The sequence below is a fragment of the Penicillium solitum genome (genome assembly GCF_028829755.1).
Source record: "Penicillium solitum strain IBT 25940 chromosome Unknown utg000009l_segment0_segment0, whole genome shotgun sequence".
In the NCBI taxonomy this organism is placed as follows: Eukaryota; Fungi; Ascomycota; class Eurotiomycetes; order Eurotiales; family Aspergillaceae; genus Penicillium; species Penicillium solitum.
Window position 1 is genome coordinate 3,669,103 of NW_027072128.1, and position 25,166 is coordinate 3,694,268.

The window sequence follows — 25,166 nt, forward strand, 5'->3', positions numbered from 1 at the left end:
TCAAGTGTAAATTGATAATAGATACAAAGCGAGTCTCAGACTCAGAAAAAAGTAGTACTAAAAGTAATATAAAAAGAACAAGATAGAAAAAAAGAAACAAAAGAAAAGAATCGAGACCCGTATCCAGCCAGTCCATCCAATCCAATCCAATCCGACACCCAAGCGCCACGCTCTTCACAATAATGGACGTAAATCATAACCGAATTCCCGGTCCAATAGTCACAACACACAACCAGCTGCCAGCAGTAACAGGTAACAGACAAAAGTTCCCAGAACTCCGTCTTAATTCCCCGACTTCCAACTAAAGAACTTCCTCAACCCCTTCCTCTGCGCCGCCTTCCTCTCATCACTCTTCCTCCTCTGGAACTCGAATCGCGGACTAGTCTCACCAGACCTCCGCCCTTGTCTCTGCAGCTCATCCAGTGCGCGTGCAGGACTGCCCCGCAAGCCCATCGTCTCTGCGTTCGCGGCTGCGAGGACGGACTGGACATGTGGGTCGAAGTACACCGGGTCGTAGGTGTATGGATCGAAGGGGGTGGGGTAGTGTGGGAGTTTGGAGGTGGAGACGGAGCTTGGGTAGGGGTAGGCGGAGTCGAAGGTGGAATACATTGGTGAGTGCATGGGTGAACCACTCGGTGTCTCGAGGGGGATTTCGCGGGGAGTGGGTGGTTCTTCGTGTTCTTGGGAGTAGGGGTAGTTGTGGTGTTGGTGGTGGTCGGGTGTTGTTTCTTCTTCCTGTAGGTCGTGTTCTGGTAGGTCGAATAGGATGCCTCTGTCGCGCCCGTCGACTTGGGCCCAGTCGCCGTTGGCGTAGACGGGTGAGCCCGGCTCGCCGATCTCACTTTCGGAGTAGAAGGTTTGGGTAGATGGGGTGGAAGGGCGGCGGGAGAATTCTAGGTTTGGGAGGCTGGATTCTTCTGTGATGGAGGCCATGCGTGGCGATTGTGGGACCTCTCTGTCGTTGTTTGCATGGTCGTAGGTATCGATGCGTAGATCGTTGTTTTCATTGCGCTGTGCGGGTCGGCTCCAGTAGTTGAAGCCTTGCTCATTGACAGAGTACTCTGATGGAGAACGGATGCGTTCGCCGACGCGAGGCGAGGACAACGGGATGTCCGTCGGCTGACCTTTGGATGTTTGGGGATCAGCGGGGAGGGAAGTGTACAATGAGTTGGTGGAGTAGAATGATGGCAATGAGGCATCGGTGAATTGGGACAGGGACACCCGGTCCAGTCCTTGCTCGATGGAGAAAGTAGAGTCTCGCTGATTGTCTATGGAGACCATGGAGCAATTATCGACATCTTCAATGTATGAGACGATGCGTGCGAGATCCAGCGACTTGCGCGGATTCAGGATCTCAAAGCAGGCGCCACCGTGTGAGACGGTGGCAACGGCCTGCGTACTGGCCAGCATTGAGTCCGAGGTTTGAGGTTTGGAGGCCTCCGCTTCTTCTGCTTGAGCTTGGGCCCTTTGCTGAAGCTTTTCACGAAAAGTATTCTTGGACTATTATCAGTGAGCTGGGTCTTTGTTGTGGCGTTTCAGTCAACTTACCACTCGCTTCCTATTAGGTCTAGCACGGGTCCCTAGATCCGAGACAACGGGTAGTCGAGGGCTTTGAGTGGCTTGATAATGAACTATTGAACTGTCAATAAAGGTTCCGGGAGGTTCGAGCGAATAAAGTCAATTGGAGAAGCTTACCGGTCTGGGCTTCCCCGATCTCAGGTTCTTCACTCCAGTGAGAGACGATGCTGTGGGAGTATGAAGGAGAGAGCGGCGGAGGACTCGATGCCACGGAGGAGATAGATACAGGATAAGAAATGGTTAGAGGGGATGGGCGGTTCAAATGCAATGCAGCTGTTTTTCGCTTCAATTTCCTTCCTGCATGATCGACGGGGTCGGTAATGCGGTCTGCAGATTTGGAGAGGAACTTGTGGTAATCGTGGAGAGACAGGGCTCCCGTGATACGGGATTTGATGGATCGAGGGGGGAGGGACAAAGCGTCTGCCGAGTCTTCCAAAAGGGGCTTGGAAAGAGGAGTAGGACATGCATGATGGTCGTGAAGTTGAAGGCAATTGTGACAGATGGGGCTGTCCAGCAGCTCACCGTGCCATATGCCATTGGCAGCGGAGTAGTTGAAGTTTTCGTTCATTTTTTTGGCTTTGCAATTGCAAATATATCACCGATTTCGTCTTTGTGTTCTTGGAAGTCCTGCTTCTTGTGCACTTGTTCTCTTGTTCTCGGGCCACTTTTTAGATTATCGACATATCTAATGCAGTAGATCGAAACCCACTTCTCCACACTGAATTTGATTCGTCAGATTTACACCGCAAGGGATGAGAGAGATAGGCTTACCGGTCGCAAAGATATCAATAGATCACAATTAAACAAAACTGCAAGGTACAGAAGTGCAGGAAGAGTAATTTTATGTTTGAAATGAGAAAATGGAAAATAGAAAAAAGAAAACCGGAAGGGAATGTGCCTGGATCTATGAATATCCACCCTTACCCACGTTATCCATTTCTCCACTGAAATAACAGTGAGTATATAAGCCGTCTAGCCCGTCTAGCCAGTCGAACCAGTCGAACCAGTCTTAAGGTCAGGGGAAATCCGGTTAGCCCGATCCAATTAGGGTAGACATGAGAGAAAAGAGTGAAGTTGATAGAAGGAGAGTCGAGACCCTCAACAGTTCCCAGGACCCATGGTTCGTCGATCAACTGAACGTCATTGAAAAGTCGGTGTCGGATGTTATGATTATATAGTTAATAGTTAACAGTTAACACTGATAGAATACAATAGAATAGATAATAGGATTGTGCCCAAAATCACTTGCAGATGATCTCAGCCTCGATCTCCAATTTAGTTCTGTTAGTCCTTTTAGTCCCCTTTAGTCCCCTTTAGTCCCTGTTAGCATCCACCCTCCCGTCTCCTTCTCCAACCAATCATCCACCCTAGATCCCTAATCTTCACCAACCTCTTTTAAACCCAGAACCAGTCGGCGTACAGAACAAACACCTGTCTTAGTTCAGGCTGAGCAAGGCAAAAGATGACCATTCGGCTGTGGCGGGTTTACCACCCTTGATTGGATATCCGGTTCAAATCCCAATGGTGGCGATTTGAAAGAATTTTCTTCCCCCCCCCCCTTCTCCACTGACAACATCATGACTTGGTCATTCGTATCGGACTTCCTTCCAAGGTGAAAGTGGATACACTGTACACACAAAGTAAATGTACATATACTCCCGTACCTTGGGTATGTATGGAGTACATTCGTATGCAGTGATGCACCGTTGATGCAGCAAGGAACCCCGGGGGTTTTTCTTTCTACTGGGTCATGTGATCCCCGGCGAAATGGCTATTCATGATTCAAGTATCGGCCATTTTTCGGCTGTGAGAATTTACTTCAATTGATGTACAAAGTATACGGAGAATGCCGCGACAGTTAAACTGGACTGCTTTGATCCATGGTCGGGCATCCAGTACCTCGTACCTGGAAGAATCAAGGCACACATGCAGATACAATTGCGACACAGATCGGCATGCCAGCTCATCTTAAGATAATCGGTCCAAGTCATCTGCCCTGCAATACGACTGCAACCCCCAGATTTGTGTTTCACATGCATGATGTACTATGTACTATGCAATTTAAACGGATTGCTGCCTCGCTGCCCCAGGCTACCCCGGTGATCATCGGAACTTACTGAGCATTTTTCTTCCAAGGTGGGCTTTACTGGTAGTACAGAGTCTTCCAAATGGGTGGCAACTGCCCGAAGGAGTATACTCGGGTACTACCGCGTTGTCCGAATAGGAACTACGATCGACATGACTTTCTCCTGGTACTTGGTAGAACCATACGAATAGATCTCGTGGATAAAGATCCCAATCTTTTAATCTTGATTCAACTCTTTTATTCAACAAACTCAGGACTCCCTAGGTCATGCAGACTGAAGCTAAAAAAATGACTCGAAAAGAAAAATCAAAGTGATAGGTAAAGCAAGAGCAATTTAATGTCATAATGCGGTCGTAATGTGGTATCGAACTGATGAAGCAATGAGGAAGAAAAAAAAAAAAAGGAACAATGAACGCATGAACGCATGAAAACAAAAAAAATCAATTAAAAACAAACAAAAAAAGGGACCATTTGCCTATGCACGTATGTACCAAGTATGCAAGGGCCGCACTACCCGTAGACCAGCCCACCACACTCTCAGTATCGTTTATACTTCTAAAATCGTCGTCAGCCACACCCACCAAAACAGGGTTCGTCGGAAACCACTTACATCTTCCATCTTGCGCCGATTGCTCGGGTCAAGGGTATTTCCCGCACCAAGTAGAGTCTGTCCCACAGCCTTGGATACTCCGATAGCGGGTCGGAGGATGACCGTGGGTGCACGTTTCCAGACTGCCTTTGCGGCCGCCTTGGCGCTCCCACTCTCCACCACCTCCCCGGGTACGGCGACGATCGCATCACGAGCTAAGAGTAGATCGCGTTCGAGACCGCTGAACGCCCCACGCAGTCCCTGAACCACCCCGACCGGCTGATCAGCGTACAGTGAGATCTTCTTCGCTTCGTCTTCGTCGAGGGAATCGTCGTCATAGGCTGGTGCGCTGGGGGTAGTCAGCATATCCTCCGCGCCTTGGAGGACGGTTTGTGTGCCGATGGCGAGTTTTGCGCCTAGTTTGACTAGCTCGTTGGAGGTTGTCTTAGCGAAGGCCAGGGCGCCCTTTTGAATACTGCGCACGATTCGGCCGTCCTTTTGATATTCACGCATTGGAACGACGACCAGGTCGCGCACGCCGCCGCCGACGTTGACTAGAGAGCGGATCGGTGCGAGACCGGCAAGCACACCGGGCAGTTGGTTCTGCTTGACATCTGGCATCCAGATGTCATTGAGAGTTTGGCCCATTCGGTCGAACCCGGACACTCCGTAGATGATTACATGTCGTAGCACCATGTCGGCGCCATCTAGCACGAAGAAGTTCATGAACTCGGTTGTACGGCCGGACCGGAGTCCTGCGTAGTCGACCCGCTTAGGCTTGAAGTCTAATTTGACTTGCACGGCGTTTATCTCTACTCGCTGCAAGAATGGAACATCACCCGGGGTATCAGATGGTTCGGCGGTCTCGTCTCTAAACTCGAAGAATCGACTCATGAAGTCGAGAGCATCTTGATCAACATGCAACCGGAGTGGTAGAACCGTGGCCTAGCAGTCAAGTTAGAAACAGTTGTGAGCAATTGATGACTGGGAAACAAACCTTGAGGACAATCTCGGACGCAGCTAGCTCAGGCACAGGCTTTACAGTCAGAACTTCAAGGTGAACCATGCTCGTTCCACTCTCTTTTTCGCCAGCCTCACGCATGTACGTTGCGAACTTCTTCCATGTGGATGTCGGAACATGATCATAGATTTCTAGGTCCTTGACCCGCACATCTAACGAGCTCTGCGTCTCTTCTGAACCCGGTGGGAAGATAATCAGATCGGCAGAGACACCCTTCAACTCAAACGTCATTTTGTGGTGTTTGCTCCGATGTAAGCGCAATTTCTTCTCTCTCTTCGAGGTTGATCGGCCCTGGCGACTTCCAGCCCCAGTCACGGTAGTGGTTGTTGCGTAGCTCCCAGTCTCACTGGTGAAATCGTCGATATCATGATTGATGTCGCGGTGGAGTTCCCGTGGATCCTTGTTGGCTGGAATACCGATGTAAATGGAGTTGAATAGGAAATCGCCAATGACAGACTCCTCTTCATCTTCTGCTGAAGGTGACATCCGTGAGCCCCGGGAGCGGCGTTCTGTGGCCTTGGTTTCCACATCCTTGACAGCTTTGGATATTGTGTCACGGGTGCGTTGCCAGTCATATCCATCAAAGAGATTCCAGATGAAATGCACGTCTCGAACACGCACACGCAACGGACTCCGCTCGAGCTTCGTGTCGTTGGTGAACCCGTAGGTGTTCTGGGTAGAGTCCCACCGATGAGCGGTTCCACCCACAGCTGATTTCTTTGCAAAATGGTCCTCCTGGAAGTCCAATTCTGTTATGCTTGAAGATACTTGGTATTGGGAATGGAAGCTGTCCAGCAGATCATTGGAACCCGCTTCCATGCCTTCAATGCCCACACCACCAAGACCGCCCTTCGCGGGATAGAAATCGCTGACGTATTCAAGTTCGTCGAGTAGCTGATCTTCCTTGGACGATCCTTCGGAGATAGTTGCCAAATCATCATCACTAGAAAGAGGGGGCTCGGCCGCAAATGCATCCCCGGTGAACGAGGCAAACATGTCTTGGATGGGCATAACCTCTGTTCGATATTTGATATTGACATTTGGTGGAGTTGGAGGTTGAAGCCCATTCATGATACTGATGAGCGTCTGAGTAGAATCCGCGCAGGTTTCAAGGATCAACAGATCATCTCTCAGCTCCACGTCCAAAGACTTCGTCCCATCCTCAGCGCCGGTAAGCTTGACACCAGCAGTTGCCGATGAGATGGAAGAAACAGGAACATAGCCTTTATCGATATACGCTTGGGCCTGGGTGTCTTGAGGAACAACAGAGCCCAGTTGGTGCAGGTTATCAGCACCCTCATGGTACACATCGTCAATGATCATGAGCGATGCTTTTCTAATATCCAACGATGCTTCGGCAGATTCCTCCCCATGGATACTTCCTTCGAACTTGGCATTGGTGAGGACTGCAAGGCCTTTTGCTGGGGAATTGCGAGGGTTGAGGCCAAGAACGCAATCTCTGAACACAACTGCTAATTTGACCGGCTTGGTTGAGGAGCTGGATTCATTAGACATCGGCCGCCCTGTCATCGAAGAAGACGGGATTGAATGCTCTGCAAGATTTGCAACAGAGTTGACCATACTACTGGCCAAATCTCCGCTCATCTTGTCGTCACCCAATCCAAGGAAGGCTGTCACTGATGGTACCGTGTACTCGACAAGGAGGTTGTGCAGTTTGATCTTGTAAGTAGGATCCATCTCATCGGGTATAAAACGAGCCATGAGGACCGGCGGATAGGACTGGTCTGGATCCCGATATTTGTTCGGCGGCCACAGGGCATGCCCTACTAGCTCTTCGTCGTTATTTCGACTGACGGCCATATTTCCAATTTGGGCTGCAGTGAGCGAAGGCATAGTGATGTGTGCAACTTCAACATCGGTAAATTGACTTTCGATGTCCCCAACCTCTCCACCAACATGGACGCGTCCTTGGAAGTCACGGACCAGCATCAAAGTAAGAATACCAGGGCGATCATCTTCTGGCAAATACTTGGTGACATTGGAAAGCCGACTCAATTCGACAGCGAGAGACGAGAGAGGCTCTAACCCACTGGTATCTGAAATGACCGTTTCCAAGCGCCCCACTGTCACGCGAAGAACAGATCCTTGTCGTCGTTGGCGCAGCAGCGTGTCTAGCATAATATCGTCTTCCACTTCAAATTTGTCCTGGGACGGGGTGATCAATGTCAAAAGACGATCGAGATCAACTTCCTTTGGAGCAAAAAGGAATTCAAGGCGGATGTTGTTCAGTGTGATTTTGGCGGGAGTATCAGATGAAGCGTTGTCAATTGAAAGTGGTCCAATCATTTTGGCCTTGTCTATTTGTATACCAATCCCTTCAAACCTGCTCACGATTTTGACAGCGGTCGTGGTAAGTTGAAGACAATGAGTTTCACCAGTGACATCCAAAAGGATGGCACCAACTCGGGCATTGACTTTCCATAGGGCGGACTTGCCCTTGGTCGTGTCAACAGCTGGGGTGGGCGTCTCAAAATGTACACCTCGGGGGCGCTGTTTGGAAGGTGGCGGGCCGCCTTTGACTGTTGACACGGACGACATGGAACTTCCAAGTTCGAGAATGGTGCTTAGCCCACCCATCCAGCCTAGGACCTCTTCTAAGCGCTGTACATTGAGGTTAATATGGAGAGGCAGTGTGGAGATGTCAACCTTGGCCAAATCTGCCGACTTGACCAAAGATATAGAAATATCTCCCTGTGAGGGGGATAAAACATCACGCGTAGATTCACGCATCTTCAATCTTTCATCAAAGAATATGATATCCTCTGAAGCGAACCCGAATGCAAACTTGGACACGTGGAGATTCAACTTGGTAGTTGTACTTTGAGCTGAAACCCGAGCATCCAGACCAGATAGAGTAAGACGAAGAATCACGTCTTCCATGCTGTAGGGAGGAGACAACGGCGAGCCACTATTGTCGGACGAATATACATGCCCCGAAACACGTTCGATAAACTTTATTGAAAGTGCATGGACGACAAGGTGAACAGGTGGTGTGCGCGCGGGTTGGTCTTTTCGCGACTGCTTCTCAGACAGATCTTTTTCAGCCGTACCAAGAGCTTGAGACAACTTTTGCCCTATCTTGGTTAGGAGCCAACCAGTTGCAATATCGAAATGTACGGAGACAGAGAACACTTCGACGGCAATTTCGGGTAGTTCAGTCTCAGCACTTGATTGAGCCCGGGCCTCAACAAAGTCTCCTCCGAACCTCGTAGATTTGTAAGCTCTAGAGGCAAGTAGACTTTCTTCGGGTGCAGAGTCTCCAAAGCTAACTGTGGATTCATTCAGGTCACTGTCTGCGTTCTCCTTTTGTGACACAGGCGATGGTTCGGCGGACTCTTCTTCTTCGGAATCAGGAGGCGAGAGCCACAGCAAAATCTTGTCAACAGTCAATACCGACTTTCTCATCTCATTGATTCTGTGCAACCCAGGAGACGACGGAGTTGAGGGGCTGTCCTTATGCAATGTCTGGGATTGGGCTTGGTCATCCAAATTATACTGCTCAGTAATGTTGTCTTCTGATGGGGCTGTGTATGTTGAATTCGCTTCATCTTGAACTTGGGTGGGCTGTGCCCGCTCAATAGGTGCGGTGTTTTTAGATCGGTCATCAAAAGCACTCTGGGAGTTTGAGGCACCACCAAACGAGCCCCAGCCGCCAGGCATTTGCGGCATGAAGCTCTCACTCGCATCCTGGCTGATGGCACTCATATAAAGGCTTTGTGCTTCATCGTGGGAGAAAAGCTGGGACTCGTTCAGATCGGCATTTGGGGTTTCTTCTCGTGAGCCTGTGCTGCCAGGCTCTGACCGTGGAGGAGATGTACTGGAGTGGTGGGATGATACGCTCAACTGTGATATTTCGTTATGTTCATTTTCATTGTAATCATTGTAATGCTGTATGGGTGGCGTGATTTCGTCGATTTCAGAGCCGATTTGGCTGTGATGTGTGTCGTAAGTTTGGGACATATGATAGCTGTCAGAGGGGATTAAGGGTTCGTCAGAGTATTCGACCTGCTGGCTCTGGTACAAGCTTTGTCGACCGCGAGACAAGTGGCTTCTCCATTCACTCCCGGTCTCTCGGTCTTCTTGGGGATGTAGTACCGGTGACTGCTCTTCATCAAAACCATCGAATTGAGTGTCAATAACCGAGTCTAGGTACCCCGGGTTGTCTTGGAAGGGGTCATCTCCAAATATCCGAGAATCCTCCAGATATCCACCGCGATGACTACCTGAGTCAGAGTCGGCATCTGAGAATCGACCATGGGAAAATGCAGATGCCTCCAGATTGTCTGCCGTGGTGCTAGAATGTTCGAAAGCTTGCGGCGGCTCGAAAATAGTTGACTGCGTCATGGCAACGGGTTCTTCCTCGGAGCGATCCAATGGAGAGGGTGATGGCGCTCTGCTTGACGGCTGGCTCCCTTTTGACCGCATGGTCGTCGACGGAGATGCAGGGGCCGCGAAACGAGAGTAGTTTGAGAACACGGATGGGTCCGAAACCAAACCAACATTGATATCAGCGATTGAGATGAGTCGCTTCCCTTCTCGGAAAGGAAGACCCTCCTCCGAGCCGGCGGGTTTCTCAGATACCCCGTGTACATCGATTTCTCCCACGCTCAACAAACCCGCGACAAGGTCCGGCTTATGTTCAGGTTGCCGTTTTGATGTTCCATCTTGCTTCAACTCCATATCCACTCGCACAACCGCATCTTTTATCTTGAGTTGGAGTCGATCCACAACGCCTTTCAAGAACCCAGCCACAAAGCTCGGCAATGATAGAGTCTCATTCCCAAGACCGAGCTCGTTATCGTTATAGTCATCGGTAGACCAGGCTAACGGGTCATGGGCCAGGACTTGCGACTGTGACGATATCGCAGCTTGCAGCTCTTCCCTTTCCTCCCTTGGCTCAGACTCAAGAAATGACTCCGCAAGACCAGACGGTGTGGGCACCGCCAAATAGTCATCCTTTTCGCCTTTCCTTTTTGCGTGTTGTCCCCTTTTCGGCTCCTCTGACAATAACCGAATATGTACGTCGATGCCGGTGGCCTCGCATAGGATGCCGCTGTTGTGGAAATCGGCAGGAAGGGTGATTCGAAGAAGCTGTACCCGGGCGCTGAGTAGCTCGCACGATGGAGGAAGATTAAGTAGAGTCGATAATTTCTATCCCGCGATGTAAATAGTCAGCCCGCACTGCTCCATATGTCGCATTCGATGATCACGGAAGGCCGCCCCGCCGCCAACGGAGGGTCACCACACCAACTCACCTCTAATTTCAGGCCAATATCCTTCAACTCGATGGTAGATCGTTGTCCCCAGCGGATGCCTAGGTTATCTGGATCCAAGGCATCTGTGTCGACCAGGCCCAGGCGAGACAGGGCGTATTTGAGGAGCTGCTTCTGGAAGAACGATGGCATGAAGTACGACGCCATCGTGACTGTGAGCCGGGACAGGGCTCGTTCATGTGTGGACTCGTATCATCGAAAATAGCTTAACAAAAACAATAAAGTAGCCAGCTCCGACAAAGCGGAGTGGATGGGGGAGGTCGTGAAGGGGGGAATGTTCGACAATGACGTTCCGGCACCTGATAAAGGCGATAAGTGACCCGAGTCAGGCGCCGACGTGCCAACTCACCGATTGACAACAGATTTGACCAATTATCTTCTCATTGACTTGTGATATGTTCCAAGTTGCTTCAATAATTGCAAAATTTGACCTACACTAGTTGGACTATTGTCAAAAACGGGTTTCGTGTTTTCATTATTTGTTCCTGCTAAAGCTACTACATATGTGATTTGCATAACTATTGTGATCAACATGACCGAACTTCAATCATCCCCAGCATCGAATTCTGCGAACTCCAGCACAACCCACTCGCAGAATTTCTCGAAATCCGCGGCGAAATCCCGCAGACGTTCGGATTTCAGTCCCTTCCCCATAACCCCATTTTGAATGCCAGCTTTCCACTCGGCGGTCGACTCGTCTTCATAACAGCTCCACCGGATGGAGTTCTGCGCCATCATTGATAGGCCGACCAAATCCACATTTTCAAGTCCCTGCAAAGCCTGCCAGAAATCATGAGTTAATCCATTCCTTCCGTGGCCAAGAATTGCGGGGTCGTCGTTGCACAGCGAAACGGGGACACCTCTGGACAATAACGCGGGCAAAGGGTGGGATTTGATGGAGCTAGCAAGGCGGAGCACTTCGTTCGAGATCGGGCAGCATTCAACGAGGATCTTCTTCTCTTTGACTAAATCAATGAGCAGAGGATGCTTGTAAAGCGAGAACCCATGGCCGATCCGTCGAGTGCCAAGAAGGATGGCGTCGAAGAGGTTGTGGTCTGTCGCGTCGCCGTCCCCGAGACATTCTCCAGCGTGGAAAAAAAAGGGAATATCAACGCCCTCTTCCGCACATTGCTTTCGGAACCAGAACAGTACCGGGACGAGGTCGACTAGCGGCCTCCCGTTATCCTCTTGGCCAACAAGATCAAACCCACTGATCAGATCAGGGAACTCCTGCTTCGTTTCGATGCACTGCTTCATGCTGTTGACAATCGCCTCGTTGCCAAACCACCGGAGTGTAGTCCAAATAATGCGAGGATCGTAGAAGTCTTTCCCTTCATCCGTTTGTTTGAACTGAGCCACGACATCTTCCACCACGCGACACCACTCGAAGTAGTCTTCTTCGGGTTTGTCATTTCCTTCCTTCCGAAATTGGAAGACAAATCCAATGCGGAACTCCACATATCGAATTCCATCCTCGGCAAGCTGTCCGAGCAACCGGAGCAAACAGGCACGGAAGATAGGCTCGTACATCAAGAGAGAGTCGAGAATGGGGAAAGTCTTTGTGAAGATAGACCAGATTGCGTCTACTCCATGGTGGTGGTGATATGAATGCTCCGGCACAAGGACACATCGAGTGTTCAACCATTCCCGGAAGCCCTTCTCTCCCCCGTTGGGGAAAGAGGAGGCGGCCTTCTGGATCGAGATTAACGACGAGGCCTCGTATGTTTCCGACCACATACTTGGCTTGTCCTCGGATGCTTCTAGGGGCTGTGAGGAATACTGGAAAAGTACGGGCGCTTCTTCGTAATCCTCGGCTGTGATCAACGGCCTCGACGCTAACATGTGTATGCCGGGCGTGGAGAATGCTAGGTCAATTAGGAAGTCAATGTCGAACATGGCATCCATGTGGGCATGTAGAAGAGACCCCTTTGGCATCTTTTCGACGATTTTCCATAGTTTAGTCGTCTCCATGCGGCCTTTGGCTAGATTGAACATGACACCGGGGTAGAGGATCTCATCTGCCTGGTGGGCCACATGCTCTTCCAATCCACTTGTCCACAGCTCATTCTGTTCCTGCGCTCGGATCTGTGACACGATCTTTGTCGCCCGGGCGGCGATAGGTGATAGAGATTTGCGCAGATTTGCATCTACAAAACAAAGTCAGATATGAGTTTTTTTTTTTTTTTTACTTGATTTGGGTGAGAAATATACCGTGACGTCGCTTTTTCTCTTCCATAATTAAAGCATCGCGTCCTTTTAGATATTGTTGGATAAAGGGATCCTCAAATTGAGGGATACCCTCCTCCAATTCCCATTCATTCTCTGTATTTGCCATGGTTTGAAGTGATTCAAAATCAAAAGGGTTGTAGGGTCATCGAGGCTTAAAGTGGGCCGGATTGTCGGGAGGGGAAAGATACGCTCCCCGCCTTAGCCGTTTTCGTCTGTTGGTTGCCTGAGATTATAATCGTCGACTTTCTTTTGATTGGCGCAGACTTAAAACAGCTTTTAGGTCGAACATTATTGGAATATTGGAATGCGGATGAGCTGATTTATTCGCCCGCATTTGTACATAGCCTGAGGGGTAAGTATAATATAGTATTCCCAAACATATACCTTTATTTATGTTGTCTAGTAGAATTCTATATTAATTTCAACACGTACTCCCGGCAAGTGTGATCCATCTCGAATGCCACTCCTGCAAAGCCACATGCTGAACACCTGTCAAGCCTCCATCTGGCGTTTCGGTTTGCTCTCCATTGTTCCACTGCATCAACCCCGTAGAATACATGCGCCATACATCCCAAACAAGAACACCTAGTCTCCGATACGGTTGTATTCTTAGCAGGGTATAGTTAGGATTTGACCCTTGATATGCTAAGACCCGTGCCCAATCTTTATACATCGCCATTTGGCTGGGCGCCTTGCCACAGCATCCGGGACTAAGATGCCACGCTTCTGTCACTGAATCACTTCGAGGTATTGATGGTGAAGGCCAAAATGTGATATCCATGCTTCTTTCGAGATCAAAGGAGAGGAAAAGTGGTGGTGGTGTCTCTATTGGGTACCACCAGACTCCTTGTAAAGATTCTTCATATTCACCCTGGTACGGGTAGGAGTAAATTGGACTTAAATCCAAGTCAGCTAGTACCGCGGCAACGGTGGCAATGATTTCGGCAGTCAGGCAGTCGATGGAGTTCCATGTGTGGTATACTTCAAGTCTTTTCATGGAATCTTCAGACCAATTCAGACGAGATCCGTAGATATGAAGGTCAGAATAGTGTCGCAAATGTCACAGAGCCCAGTAAATATTACACTCCTCGACCCAGGAGAAGGGTTTGGCTGCCTTTTCGGCACGAATCGATCCAGACAAAGATCCTGCTGGCAAGCCACTGACGACGGAAATGAAGTTCTGCTGCATCGTCGATAGACATTTACAACATTTACACGCAAGGCGTTGGATCTGGGCAGAAATCCGCACCATCTCCAACACTTCTGCACCATGGCTATGAATATTGGGCTGGCGGTGAACGCCGTTGGTGCATTGGATGTATTCCTCTAAACTGTGGACGTTGAATGAGGGGCTGTGGAGAAGCCGCACTTTCTGGGTGATCTCTTGAATGGGGGCGGCTGATGCAATTGCGTTTGATGCCACCAGCTCTTGAAATAATAGTCTTGGCCGATCATGGAAGATGCCATGCACTCGGGGCGAGGCTACCAGGAGACTTTCTATGCCCACAAAGTCAGATGCGCAGAGGAGAATGCGGTTTATGAGCTCGGCGGGAAGCTGTTCAAAGGGGTCCATTGCGAGGAAGAAAAAGAGGTCACCAGGGAGGAAGCTGAGGCGTATCTATAAACAAGGCAATCCATGTTGTCGAACACCACTGGTTTCACCACTGGAGCCACGGCCTATGTATCTGTCTAGGCGGCAAAGCTTAACAGGGCGGGGTGGAAAAGGGGGTGGGGTGGAAACTGGTCGAACTAGATGTGCTAGTGAAATACCTACACGAATAAAGTGAGAGACTCTGGAAGGAAGCAGCCAGTGTTTGTTGTAATATAGGAGTGCACTCGATCCCATGAAGTAGAATTCTGAGATTTTTTGATTTTGTATGCTGTCCAGGTGTGCTTGCACGCGGTGGCCGTTTGCCAGTTAAAATAGGAATAACTTGACGAACAGAAACAATCGCGACGCGTAATTCAAGTGCGGATTTCCCCATCAGATACATTCTAGGCAAGGTCTTGAAGATCAGTTGGTCTAATTCGGATTTAGTAAAGCAGAATTCCCTTGTGACAGAGGCAAGAGTCTGCATTTGCATTTCCGGGGCCTCCCAAAGGCATTTGAAACAGCATCACCTATAAGTTAAGAGGGATATGAATCCGTAGAATTCGCCGCGAATAGCACGAGCCTTCATACAAAGTGCGTTGTAATAGCGAAATAGGAACATTCGAAGCCGTATTTGTAACAAGGCGCAGTAAAGGCTTAGTCCATGCGAGACCACCATCCGATACTGGCTGATGGGGTCTCCCATCTGTCTTAATATGTGATTTATTTGTCGAAATTTGAAGAGAGAATGCCAAGTCCAACATAAGATGTCCGCTGGAAAGCTTTTGCTATTGACAGACGAATACCAATGTGTTCACGAGGCGTCCCTGAACAACTTCTTGCAGGCCGTGTAAGAAAATGTTGTAAAATTAAATCAAGGGCTGCATTATTTACCGGAAAATGTCTCTTCCGGTAGGCGCGCTCTATTGATATTCAGCTATGGTGTCGACGGCCAATTATCTTTAAAAAGTCGGTTTTTACTGTGTAGGGCCCTGCATATAAATTCGAAAGGTTAACCATTCGCAATTTCAAAAAGAGCTCAAGGTGGATGCAACGAGGGGGCCAAGGGATGATCCCGAGATACAGCCGCCGCCTTAACTTACGCCATGAGGCTTGGACTAGGTTTCTCATTTGCCGAGATATTAGCTGCTTCCATATCTATAATTGGCTTGATACCCCAGATGGCTGAACCCTGTCCCCAATTTGGTCTTACTATGTACGGATAGTCCCCGGAATGTATTGCATTGAGCTACGACATTGACCAAACGGGTTTGATGAGGTACGCGTTCACTTTATTTGGGAAAGGGATAGCAATCAATCCCAAGCGTTATCACCTGTAAATGTAACGTTGGCAATAAAAAGTAATATCCGAAAGCTTGGCAAATCTGATAACTTTTCAGGATTTTTGTTCGATGCGCGCTTTCCGGTTGCTGGAGAGAACATCGTTGGCCCCTAATGCCAAGGGTCCATAATAAATTTCCAAGCAGCCACACGAAGCTTGAACTGACGTTGGAAGCGAATGGATCCGATGGGGGTCTCCATGACGGTAACTGGATGCGGTAATGATCTCTAAGCCACTGGCGATCTGATTAGATCTTGTCACTGGCCGACGCCGGGTCGTCTTTGGTTCCAGTGGGGAAAGGGTCCACGGGCAGGGAGAATATGTTTGGACTACATTATATTTACATCGCGCATGTTGTAACACTTTTGATATAGGAGGAAAGGATTGTCACTTTGACCCACATATGAGCATTCAAAACACAGCAAGCCAATGTGCCGATTTCGGTGTTTTATGTGGGAATTTCGCATGTTTTATCTTATATTTTGCTTTCCTTTCCCTCGTAGTTCCAAAATACTCTTGAAACCTTCAACCTGTTTGAGCTCTTGGGATTTTGTGTTTCATATCCATTGTCATGGCGCTTCGTCCCTTGATTCAAAGGGCCCGGTCGGTGCTTCATCGAATGAAAGCCGACAGAGACGACGCTGCAAGTTCTTCGGTCGACGTGGACAGAGATACAGTAGAGGCAGAGAAGTCAGATGGGCCAGTCACCCATCCCGAAGAGGCACTTCCAAACAATGGCGCCGAGCTACCCGGTGTGCCCTTTGAAGAGCTTCAACATGGTATCCAGGAAGTTGAGGCTGTGGCTCAGACCTGGTCGAAACTGTCCTTGATCTTCGTTTTCATCAAGTAAGTCAATTTACCCCCATCTTCTGTACTTTTGCTAATCTTATACTTCCAATAGTATGTGGTTCCTTTACTTCACTTATGCCTGGATATCGTCAGTTGATGGTAGCTTGAGCACTTATGTCGCTAGCTCTTTCCAACAACACTCTCTATCTGGACTTCCTACCGCCATTGCAGATGCTTTTTCCGCTGCCGTCTTCCTTCCAGTGGCCAAGATGATGGACACTTGGGGTCGAGCCGAAGGGTTCCTGATAATGTCGATTTGCGCCACCGTGGGTCTGGTTCTCATGGCCTCTTGTAATAGTTTCGCTCTCTATTGCGCCGCAAATGTAAGAGACACCGGGTATGTCTATGAAATATTGAGGAGGTGCTAATAGGGAATCTAGGTGTTTTACTCCATCGGCTTTAGAGGCATGCAATTCGCCATCGATGTTATGACCGCCGATCTGTCCCAGTTAAAAAACCGAGCTCTGGCATATGCTTTCACGTCTTCTCCATACATTATTACGGCCTTTGCTGGACCAAAGGTGGCCGATCTATTCTACGCCAATACTGGCTGGCGGTGGGCCTATGGCACTTTCGCAATCATCTTCCCTATCGTGGCTGCTCCGTTGTTCTTCGTCCTGAAGTTCAATTTGTCAAAAGCCAAAAAGGGAAATGCCGTGGTTATCAGAGAGAACAGCGGACGATCATTCCTTCAGAGTGTCTGGTTTTGGACTCTAGAGTTCGATTGTGAGTATTTCCAACTGCCAATTGATTTTTCTACATAAAGCTAATACCTCGTCTAGTAATCGGAGTTTTCATCTTTACTGCGGGACTTGTCCTCTTTGAGCTTCCATTCGATATCGCTAGCGAGGCTCCTAACGGCTGGGGCACAGATTATATTATTGCTATGATTGTGATCGGATTCTCGATGCTCTTCTTCTTTGTCTTCTACGAGAGGTACATCGCTCCTACGCCTTTGCTCCCCTACTCCTTCCTCACCAATCGAACCGTCATCGGTGCATGTCTCTTAGATGCCACGTACCAGCTTTCAAACTATTGCTGGAACAACTACTTCTCAAACTTCCTTCAAGTGGTTAACGATCTCACTATTGCCGAAGCTGGGTATATCACTAATACATTCGATGTGGTTTCTGGCGTACTTTTGTTCTTTGTTGGATGGATGATCCGGAAAACCGGTCGCTTTAAGTGGCTCCTTTACATTTCCGTTCCTCTATACATCTTTGCCCAGGGTTTGATGATCTACTTCCGCCGTCCCGGCCAGAGTGTCGGTTACCAGGTCATGTGTCAAATCTTTATCTCCATTGGCGGCTCGATCTTCATCATCGTCCAGCAGCTAGCTATCCTCGCTGCCGTTGATCACCAACATATCGCTACAGCCCTTGCATTGCTCAATGTGGTCGGTACCATCGGAGATTCCGCAGGTCTTACTATCTCTATGGCAATCTGGAACAATACATACAAGAAGGCCCTCACGTGGTATCTGCCAGACTTGTCAAACTTGGACATGATTTACGAAGATCTCGAGACGCAGTTGAGCTACGCTCCTGGTACAAAGATGAGAGAGGCCATCCAGAAAGCATACGGCTATACACAGGTTAGAATGCTTTCTGCTGGCTTGGGTGTGATGGTTCTGGCATTCGCCTGGACTATCATGATCAAGAACATCAACCTAAAGAAGGTTGCTCAGGTCAAGGGTATGGTGTTCTAAGGGATCAACGTGGACATTGAAATGTTCCTCGCCTGTCACCCACCATCTGCATTTTGTGCTTTGTTTGTCTGCACAATTTGGTTACTCCTTCTGTTGTATTTACTAGGTTTGGAGGCACATTATAGCGCATGCCATAAATATATATTGTTTCATTTCTTGGATTTTTGATACTCCAATTTTTATCCATACCCTTTGGATCAGTCATTTCTGTCAAATTTATCAAGGTAAAATTTTGAATCTAGCTACATTATCGGGATGGCTAAAGCGGTTGGTGTGGTTTCAGGCCCCAATTCAACTACTATCACGGTCTCAGCAGTGCTATGTAAGGTTCCTAGTTTCTAATATTGAAACTATTTTCCCTCATGATATACGTAATAACAATAGTCGGCCGCTTATATGACCTTATGGTGTCTTTTTTAAGATATATAAAGGTGGTAAAATAAAGTATACTCTTTATAAAAGACTTGGCTATATATATATTTGATTTTAACTTTTTCGATTCAAGTCGGCATCTCTTCTCTTTCTATACGCGATACTTTGTACCTTACTACTATACCCCGTATAATAAGGCCAGGCCTAAAAATATAGGGAGTTAAGCGGATCTTATAGCATAGCTATATAATAAGAATCATACCCTACCTACATTCACGACAAAAGACGCTTTTTGTCTAAGTTGCAAATTACTACGACACTTCAGATGCTTCAATAATAATATTAATTAATTAGTTTCCAACCTCGCATCGTGCATACTTGTAAAGTTAAAATGCTACCTAGCAATATTAACCAATGGGAGAGTTATGTCCCGCATAGCATATTTAGTCACCCCCGGATATAGTAACTAGTTAACTACCTAACTACCTAATTCATAGGTCCAGTTTACATAATAAATGTAAGGGCCAGGTACCTAAGTAGTGTGTTATTATGTGTTATTATGCATTTTCTCGCCGATCTGGCATTGCTGGAGAAACATGTTACACAGATATTCGCCAAGACACAAGGTCCAGCTTGTCCCGTAAACGCCACTCAACTTGATAGGTAGCTAAGCTATACCTCCAAAAGACACGGATGTGCTGATCCCTCGACCTATACATCGTTAAATAGAAGCTATTTTATTTTATTAGAATGCAGTTTCTAGTAATTAAGAAATATTCATTTTCGTTGAAGTTTCCTTATTCAACTTCGTAACCAAGTGAATCAGAGTAACAATCAAATTGACTATCTCTCAATATGAATAATAGAAATAGACCTTTCCGCGATAGGAATACCACCTGAAACTGACTAGAAAAAATGAATGAATGATCCCGATCCCGTACACTCTCGATGGATGAAATGAGGTAAAATGGTGAATATTCTAACAATTTTTTATGGTAGTACAAAATTCCCCTTGCCCTGAGAGAATCAAGGGATAAGTGGTGTCCTTGCTTTAGACTTGTAACGATAAAAACTTTATTTCCAGATGGAAGCTATATTAAACAAGCTCCCGGTTGGTGCTGCATGCTTCCAACGGAACCTCAGTTCAGGACGAAGTTGTGTCCATCTGCACTGTTCGGCGCATCATACCTATACTGTATGATCATTGAAAAGTCATGAAGCAAGTGGCGAGTGTTCTTACCGTTGGCCTCGCGGCATTAGCTGTGCAGGCCAAGGAAACGCAAAAATGCGAAAGGACCAAGGTTGCTGTACTGTACGATCATCTTTTATGCCTAGCACATGGACGTTTGGAATGAACCAGAACTGACAATCTCCAGGGGTGCTGGTGTGGCTGGAGTCACAGCGGCGGTAAGTTTGCCCTTATACCAAAGATTGCCCCCCTATCTACATATTAAATGCCCATGGGTGCCCAAAACAGAAATCGCTCTCAGATAATGGGATTGATGACTTTCTCCTGGTTGAGTACCAAGACCGCATTGGAGGGCGTATGCATGATGTGAGCTTCGGCAGCGGGCCAGATGGCCGTCCCTATACAGTCGAAGCAGGAGCGAACTGGGTAAGCTTTTAGTGTGCCTGTTTGAAGAGCGTTATAGGTGGTTACTTACTAGTATCAGGTGCAAGGAACAGTCACGGGCGACGGCCCCGAGAACCCAATTCACACTCTGGTAAGTCACTCCACGCAGATATTGATATTCTATGCAGCTAACGGCTTTTTGATAGGCCAAAAAGAACAAAATCATAACCCTGTATGTATGGAGGTTGGGTAATTGAGATATGATTGCTAATGATTATTGAAGGGAAACTGACCAGGATAACACGACTTATTTCGATGACAATGGTCCGGCGAATTATGATTATGCGATTCGCGAGTTCACAGAGGCTGTCCACAAAGTTACCATTGATGCAGGATCCCTCCTAAAGGACAACCTCCAGGATCGGTCTTTCCGTGCCGGATTGCGCCTGCATGGCTGGGACCCAGCCAAGAACGATTCCTACCGACAGACTGCTGAATGGTGGTTGTTTGATGGCGAATTCGTTTACACTCCTAGCGAGAGCTCTGAAATCTTTACCTCAGTGGCTGAGAACGCGACCTTCAACTATTTCTCCGAGGAAAATCTTTTCGTATACGACCAGCGTGGCTTTGCAACTATCATTCGGGAGGAAGCGGCGGAATTCCTGTCAGAAGACGACAGCCGTCTCCGTCTTAGCACGCAGGTAACTGGCGTTGACTACAACAGGGACTCTGTCACTGTGCGGACGAATCAGGGTTGCATAGATGCTGATTACGCTATCATGACCTTCTCGCTGGGAGTTCTTCAGAAGGATGCTGTGGACTTTGCTCCACCACTTCCTTCTTGGAAGAAAGATGCCATTCACAGCTTCGAGCTTGGAACATACACCAAGATTTTCATGCAATTCCCGGAGCCCTTCTGGGATAACGCGCAGTACCTCATCTATGCGGATCCTGAAACCCGAGGCTACTATCCCGAATTCCAGCCCCTTGACCTCCCGGGTGTGTTGGAAGGATCGGGTCTCATGATCGCGACGGTTGTAAACGACCAGTCTTACCGAGTAGAGGCGCAAACCAATGAAGAAACACAGGCTGAAGTCATGGAGGTTTTGCGCAACATGTACGGTCCGGAAATCCCAGACCCGACTCATCTTTGGTACAAGCGGTGGACACAGACTCCTTGGTAAGTTTCTGCACCACATAGTCCGGGCACCCAGAACATCACTAATGGAACTAGGGCGTATGGATCCTACTCCAACTGGCCTCCCTCAACTAGTCTGCAAGCGCACCAAAACCTGCGCGCGAATGTCGGGAACGTGTTTTTCGCAGGCGAAGCCACCAGCCAGGAATTCTTCGGCTATCTGCAGGGCGCCTACTTCGAAGGCAAACATGTGGGTGAATTCATTGCAAGTTGCTTGCAAGAAACAGGTAATTGCACAGTTACGGATGAGCAGCAAAAGTATGCCGTTCTGACCGGAGTGACACCATACAACCTGTATAATGATGAGCATGGATGGTTCGTGGATACAATCTCTTGATACATCCATACTATCCCACAGGGGCTCCAGTCTAGGTAGACTGGACATGGCGGTGGATATCGGCCTAATGAAGCCGGCATACTGGAGGATTTATTAATCCTACACGTTTTCTCTCAGCCGGAAATACCCCTATCTGGTCCACCCATGTACACTATTTACTTCTTAGCTATAGGATCTAGGTACTCTTATACGCTATTGTAAGCACACAGCGAGTCATCTAGCTATGTAGCTTACTAATTTTACAAATTACACAAATTATACTTTTTTTTACCGCCTTTATATACACTTCAAAAGGATATCTCGTCTTAAAGGCCACCAAAAAGACATCACAGGCGATTATTCATTCCTATTAGTATACAAATTAAAACTAGCTACAGGCTCCGAGACGGTGGTGATACCTAGGTACAGTGAGGCAGTATCCAAGGAGAGCGTTCTGTCCCACGTGGCATACTTAGTCGCGTATAATCGGGTTAGCTTTGCCTCTTTTTTGGGTTTAGCAGCCCTAATACATCCCGCTCTTCGAGGGCATTTTATTCCCAGTCAATTGTTCGATCAGTGGTTGAGGATGATTCCTTTGGGGAAAGATCGCCTCAAAAGTACTCATGAATTCGAGAAGCCGACCATCTTGTCCAGAATTTCCTACAACAGCTAAGCCAAATGGCTTACCATTGTAATCAATATACCCAAGTGGCATGGTACCAATTGGAAAGCCTAAGTTGAGTCAGTCGAGGGGATACTCCTGTGGGTTGTTGTAGGACCTACCGGATGCTGATGCCAATGAGGAAATGCGCGAATCTGTCAGTACCACAATCAAATCAATACCATGACTTTCAAAAATAGCACCTAGATCGACTGTCACTTTCTCAAGATGAGATATGACTGCGTTATAATCAGCAGGAGAAGGCACCTGATCCCGTGCCGCTATAAGACGCGACTGGCTAGGGTAATCTAAGAACGTGTCATATCTTATTGAGGCAGAGGCAGTTTGAAAATACCTTTAGGGAGCTGAAGTTCAGGATGTGCCTCGTTCCATTTGATAAGCTCATCTAGAGTTCGCACTTCACTCTCAACCAAATTCTTCAGGTAACTGTCTGCAAGAGGGCCGTATTCATATGCTTTGAACAGTTAGCTTTTGCAGAAACTAAGTGGATAGTCACAGCAAACTGATAACGGTGAAAAAGCTAGATTTCCCAGATATATCAAGCTCGAGCGAGGAAGGGAATATGGGGTTGCTTTCAGCAGTGCCCATGATTGCGGGAAAGGTGGATTTGGACGAGAACAGACGAGGTTGAGGCCGAATAAATCCAAGAGGCCGTTGCGGTTCCACAGAGAAAGACGACTGGAACTGGAAATTAGCCAGAGGGTACGAAATTCTTTCATTGTTACCTGTCGAAGGCGAAAACGAGGGTGTTTGTGTTACAGGGATCGGCCAGGGGAGCTGCTAGTAACTGGGCTTTCGCCACAACATTTTGAACAAAGGACTGCTCCACGCGCAGCCTCACAAGACCGTCCTTGTCGGATTATTGACCGTATCGTGACAATTTCTTGAAAATGGGAGGAGCAAAGCTGCGATATGTTGCCCGCCGCCATTTCTGCTGAAACCAGAGAAGAGCTGCAGGGGTTCGAACGCGTGTGTAGGTATTTCAAGAGAAAACCACCCACCTGAGACAGTTTCCAGTCATTCCAACCAACAGGAAGATTTTTGCCTCCTGTTACAATCACCATCAAACTTTTAGTCGTTTTTCTTTTCGAAGCATGCCAGACGGCACAGAGTCACAAAGCAACACTCCCGTGGGGGATACACTCTCCCATGTGGCCCAGGCTAGCCCGCTCGACCTAGAGTAGTAATTATACGGCTTTACTTTGTTATATTATATAAGAACTTGCCGAATTAAGATTCAACTACATTGTTGATCAATATACTATGTATATCGCCTGTATTTTACGGATATATCGATGGCTTTGTATTTTCAGATCTCTGCTCCAAGTGAAGCACTCCAGACATGGCTAACAAATCTGAAATATGCTCGCATTGATAACAGAAATCCGGTGGGAAAGAGGTCGGAATCCGGGAAAGTGAACCTATCCAGAGTGACATTAGCTCGGGGAACGTCGACGAAGATAGGACTTTCTTATGGCTCATGTATTGATGGCTAATCTATATAACTATCCCCAATATAATATGAGATGACTCTATAATATATTTTTGGAGTTTAATAGAGCGAGCTGCAGAGACAATAGCCGGCGGATGGCCTATTGAAGGAAGACTTTTACCGCAGTTTTTGTTAAGGACTCTTTGAAACCTATGTAATAATCCATATTGGGAATACGAGGATGTGGAAATTTCAACCTCACAAAATACCATGTCTGACAATTGGCGTCGCAAGGAAATAAGATACCAGGTATCGGTATAGGCTTCAAGAAGGTGAATAGGAAAGCAAGGGTTACCAAGCTCTTCTATAGATTGAATGGTTCCCCATACGCTTGCCAAGGAAGCCTACACCAATCTTCCAACATCCTGAGAGGTGACGAGAATGTCTCATTCTGGGTTAATGCTCCGCTAGTAGGCGATGTTTTCTACCGAGCAGTATGCTTAGCTAGGTTTTATTGATTTTCGAACCAATCGAACGTAGCCGCGCAAATTGAAGGACATCAGTGACTTGGTGCCATTGGTGGCCCCCAATGGAGCGAAGAAGAGAAATGGGGGCCATAAGCTTGGCGTAAGATCAGATAACACGAACAACCCCATTGAGACAATAGAAGGAGCCGATCTCGGATGTATCCATGGGCTGCTGCTGCTTGGGGGCCAAAAAAATATCAGATCAAAAGATATAAATAGAACCTCGTTTCCTCGAAGAACATCTCAATTACCATCTCCTTTTCTTCGACCTCTTTGAAACATTGAAAACCACAACCAAAATCACTATGAAGTTCTGCAACGTGGTTCTTGTTGCTGCTCTTGCTGCTTTCGCCAATGCTGCTGCTGTCCCAAACGCCGAAGCGGCTTTGGATATCAACCCTCTTGAAAAACGCTGCAAAGGAAGTATGTTTCTATCATGATTATGATAACCCTGCTAGACTTCTTCAGGGTGTTAGAAATATGAGGCTAACTCTACATGTGATACTAGCTCGCAGCCCCTGCTATGCTGCCAGCGAATGCTGTAACGGCGTGTGTGTCAGTGGTGGAACTGTCAACAAGTTCACCAAGTACTGCAACTAAGAACTATTGCCTATTTAATTGTGGTATGCTCTAGTGTATCTACCCAATAATATACAATCTTACTGACCACAAAATGTCATCTACAGATTACCTTCAGAGTTGAATGATATGATATTTTACTATGTAGGGGACTCCTAGAAAGCGCAAGATAGAAAATATCCACCATTCAAACAAATCAA

The 25,166-nt window shown here is 47.7% G+C and overlaps 7 protein-coding genes across 7 annotated transcripts; 3 read left to right on the forward strand and 4 right to left on the reverse strand.

Annotated features, from left to right (window-relative positions):
• Positions 1-282: 282 nt before the first annotated feature.
• Positions 283-2,146, reverse strand: N7455_012483 (oxidoreductase, short-chain dehydrogenase/reductase family; the record flags this gene model as incomplete). Its single annotated transcript, XM_040952551.2, has 3 exons — positions 283-1,500; positions 1,549-1,631; positions 1,696-2,146. The coding sequence occupies 3 exons, from the start codon at positions 2,144-2,146 to the stop codon at positions 283-285; spliced, it is 1,752 nt and encodes a 583-aa protein (XP_040817033.2).
• Positions 2,147-4,201: 2,055 nt separating this feature from the next.
• On the reverse strand, positions 4,202-10,715 carry atg2 (uncharacterized protein; the record flags this gene model as incomplete). Its single annotated transcript, XM_040952782.2, has 4 exons — positions 4,202-4,219; positions 4,275-5,198; positions 5,251-10,446; positions 10,551-10,715. The coding sequence occupies 4 exons, from the start codon at positions 10,713-10,715 to the stop codon at positions 4,202-4,204; spliced, it is 6,303 nt and encodes a 2,100-aa protein (XP_040816740.2).
• A 396-nt stretch (positions 10,716-11,111) lies between these two features.
• On the reverse strand, positions 11,112-12,903 carry N7455_012485 (putative CECR1 family adenosine deaminase; the record flags this gene model as incomplete). The annotated part of the gene is made up of 2 exons (XM_040952493.2): positions 11,112-12,715; positions 12,780-12,903. 2 exons carry the CDS (start codon positions 12,901-12,903, stop codon positions 11,112-11,114), a joined length of 1,728 nt encoding a protein of 575 aa, XP_040816682.2.
• A 954-nt stretch (positions 12,904-13,857) lies between these two features.
• N7455_012486 (uncharacterized protein) lies at positions 13,858-14,370 on the reverse strand (the record flags this gene model as incomplete). Its single annotated transcript, XM_040952720.2, has 1 exon — positions 13,858-14,370. One exon carries the CDS (start codon positions 14,368-14,370, stop codon positions 13,858-13,860), a length of 513 nt encoding a protein of 170 aa, XP_040816932.2.
• Positions 14,371-16,349: 1,979 nt separating this feature from the next.
• Positions 16,350-18,287, forward strand: N7455_012487 (uncharacterized protein; the record flags this gene model as incomplete). Its single annotated transcript, XM_040952785.2, has 4 exons — positions 16,350-16,576; positions 16,632-16,902; positions 16,960-17,305; positions 17,362-18,287. The coding sequence occupies 4 exons, from the start codon at positions 16,350-16,352 to the stop codon at positions 18,285-18,287; spliced, it is 1,770 nt and encodes a 589-aa protein (XP_040816948.2).
• A 1,586-nt stretch (positions 18,288-19,873) lies between these two features.
• On the forward strand, positions 19,874-21,767 carry N7455_012488 (uncharacterized protein; the record flags this gene model as incomplete). The annotated part of the gene is made up of 7 exons (XM_040952606.2): positions 19,874-19,971; positions 20,036-20,066; positions 20,137-20,274; positions 20,333-20,383; positions 20,439-20,464; positions 20,516-21,412; positions 21,467-21,767. The coding sequence occupies 7 exons, from the start codon at positions 19,874-19,876 to the stop codon at positions 21,765-21,767; spliced, it is 1,542 nt and encodes a 513-aa protein (XP_040816741.1).
• A 2,925-nt stretch (positions 21,768-24,692) lies between these two features.
• Positions 24,693-24,987, forward strand: N7455_012489 (uncharacterized protein; the record flags this gene model as incomplete). Its single annotated transcript, XM_040952490.2, has 2 exons — positions 24,693-24,810; positions 24,896-24,987. The coding sequence occupies 2 exons, from the start codon at positions 24,693-24,695 to the stop codon at positions 24,985-24,987; spliced, it is 210 nt and encodes a 69-aa protein (XP_040817067.1).
• Positions 24,988-25,166: the final 179 nt, after the last annotated feature.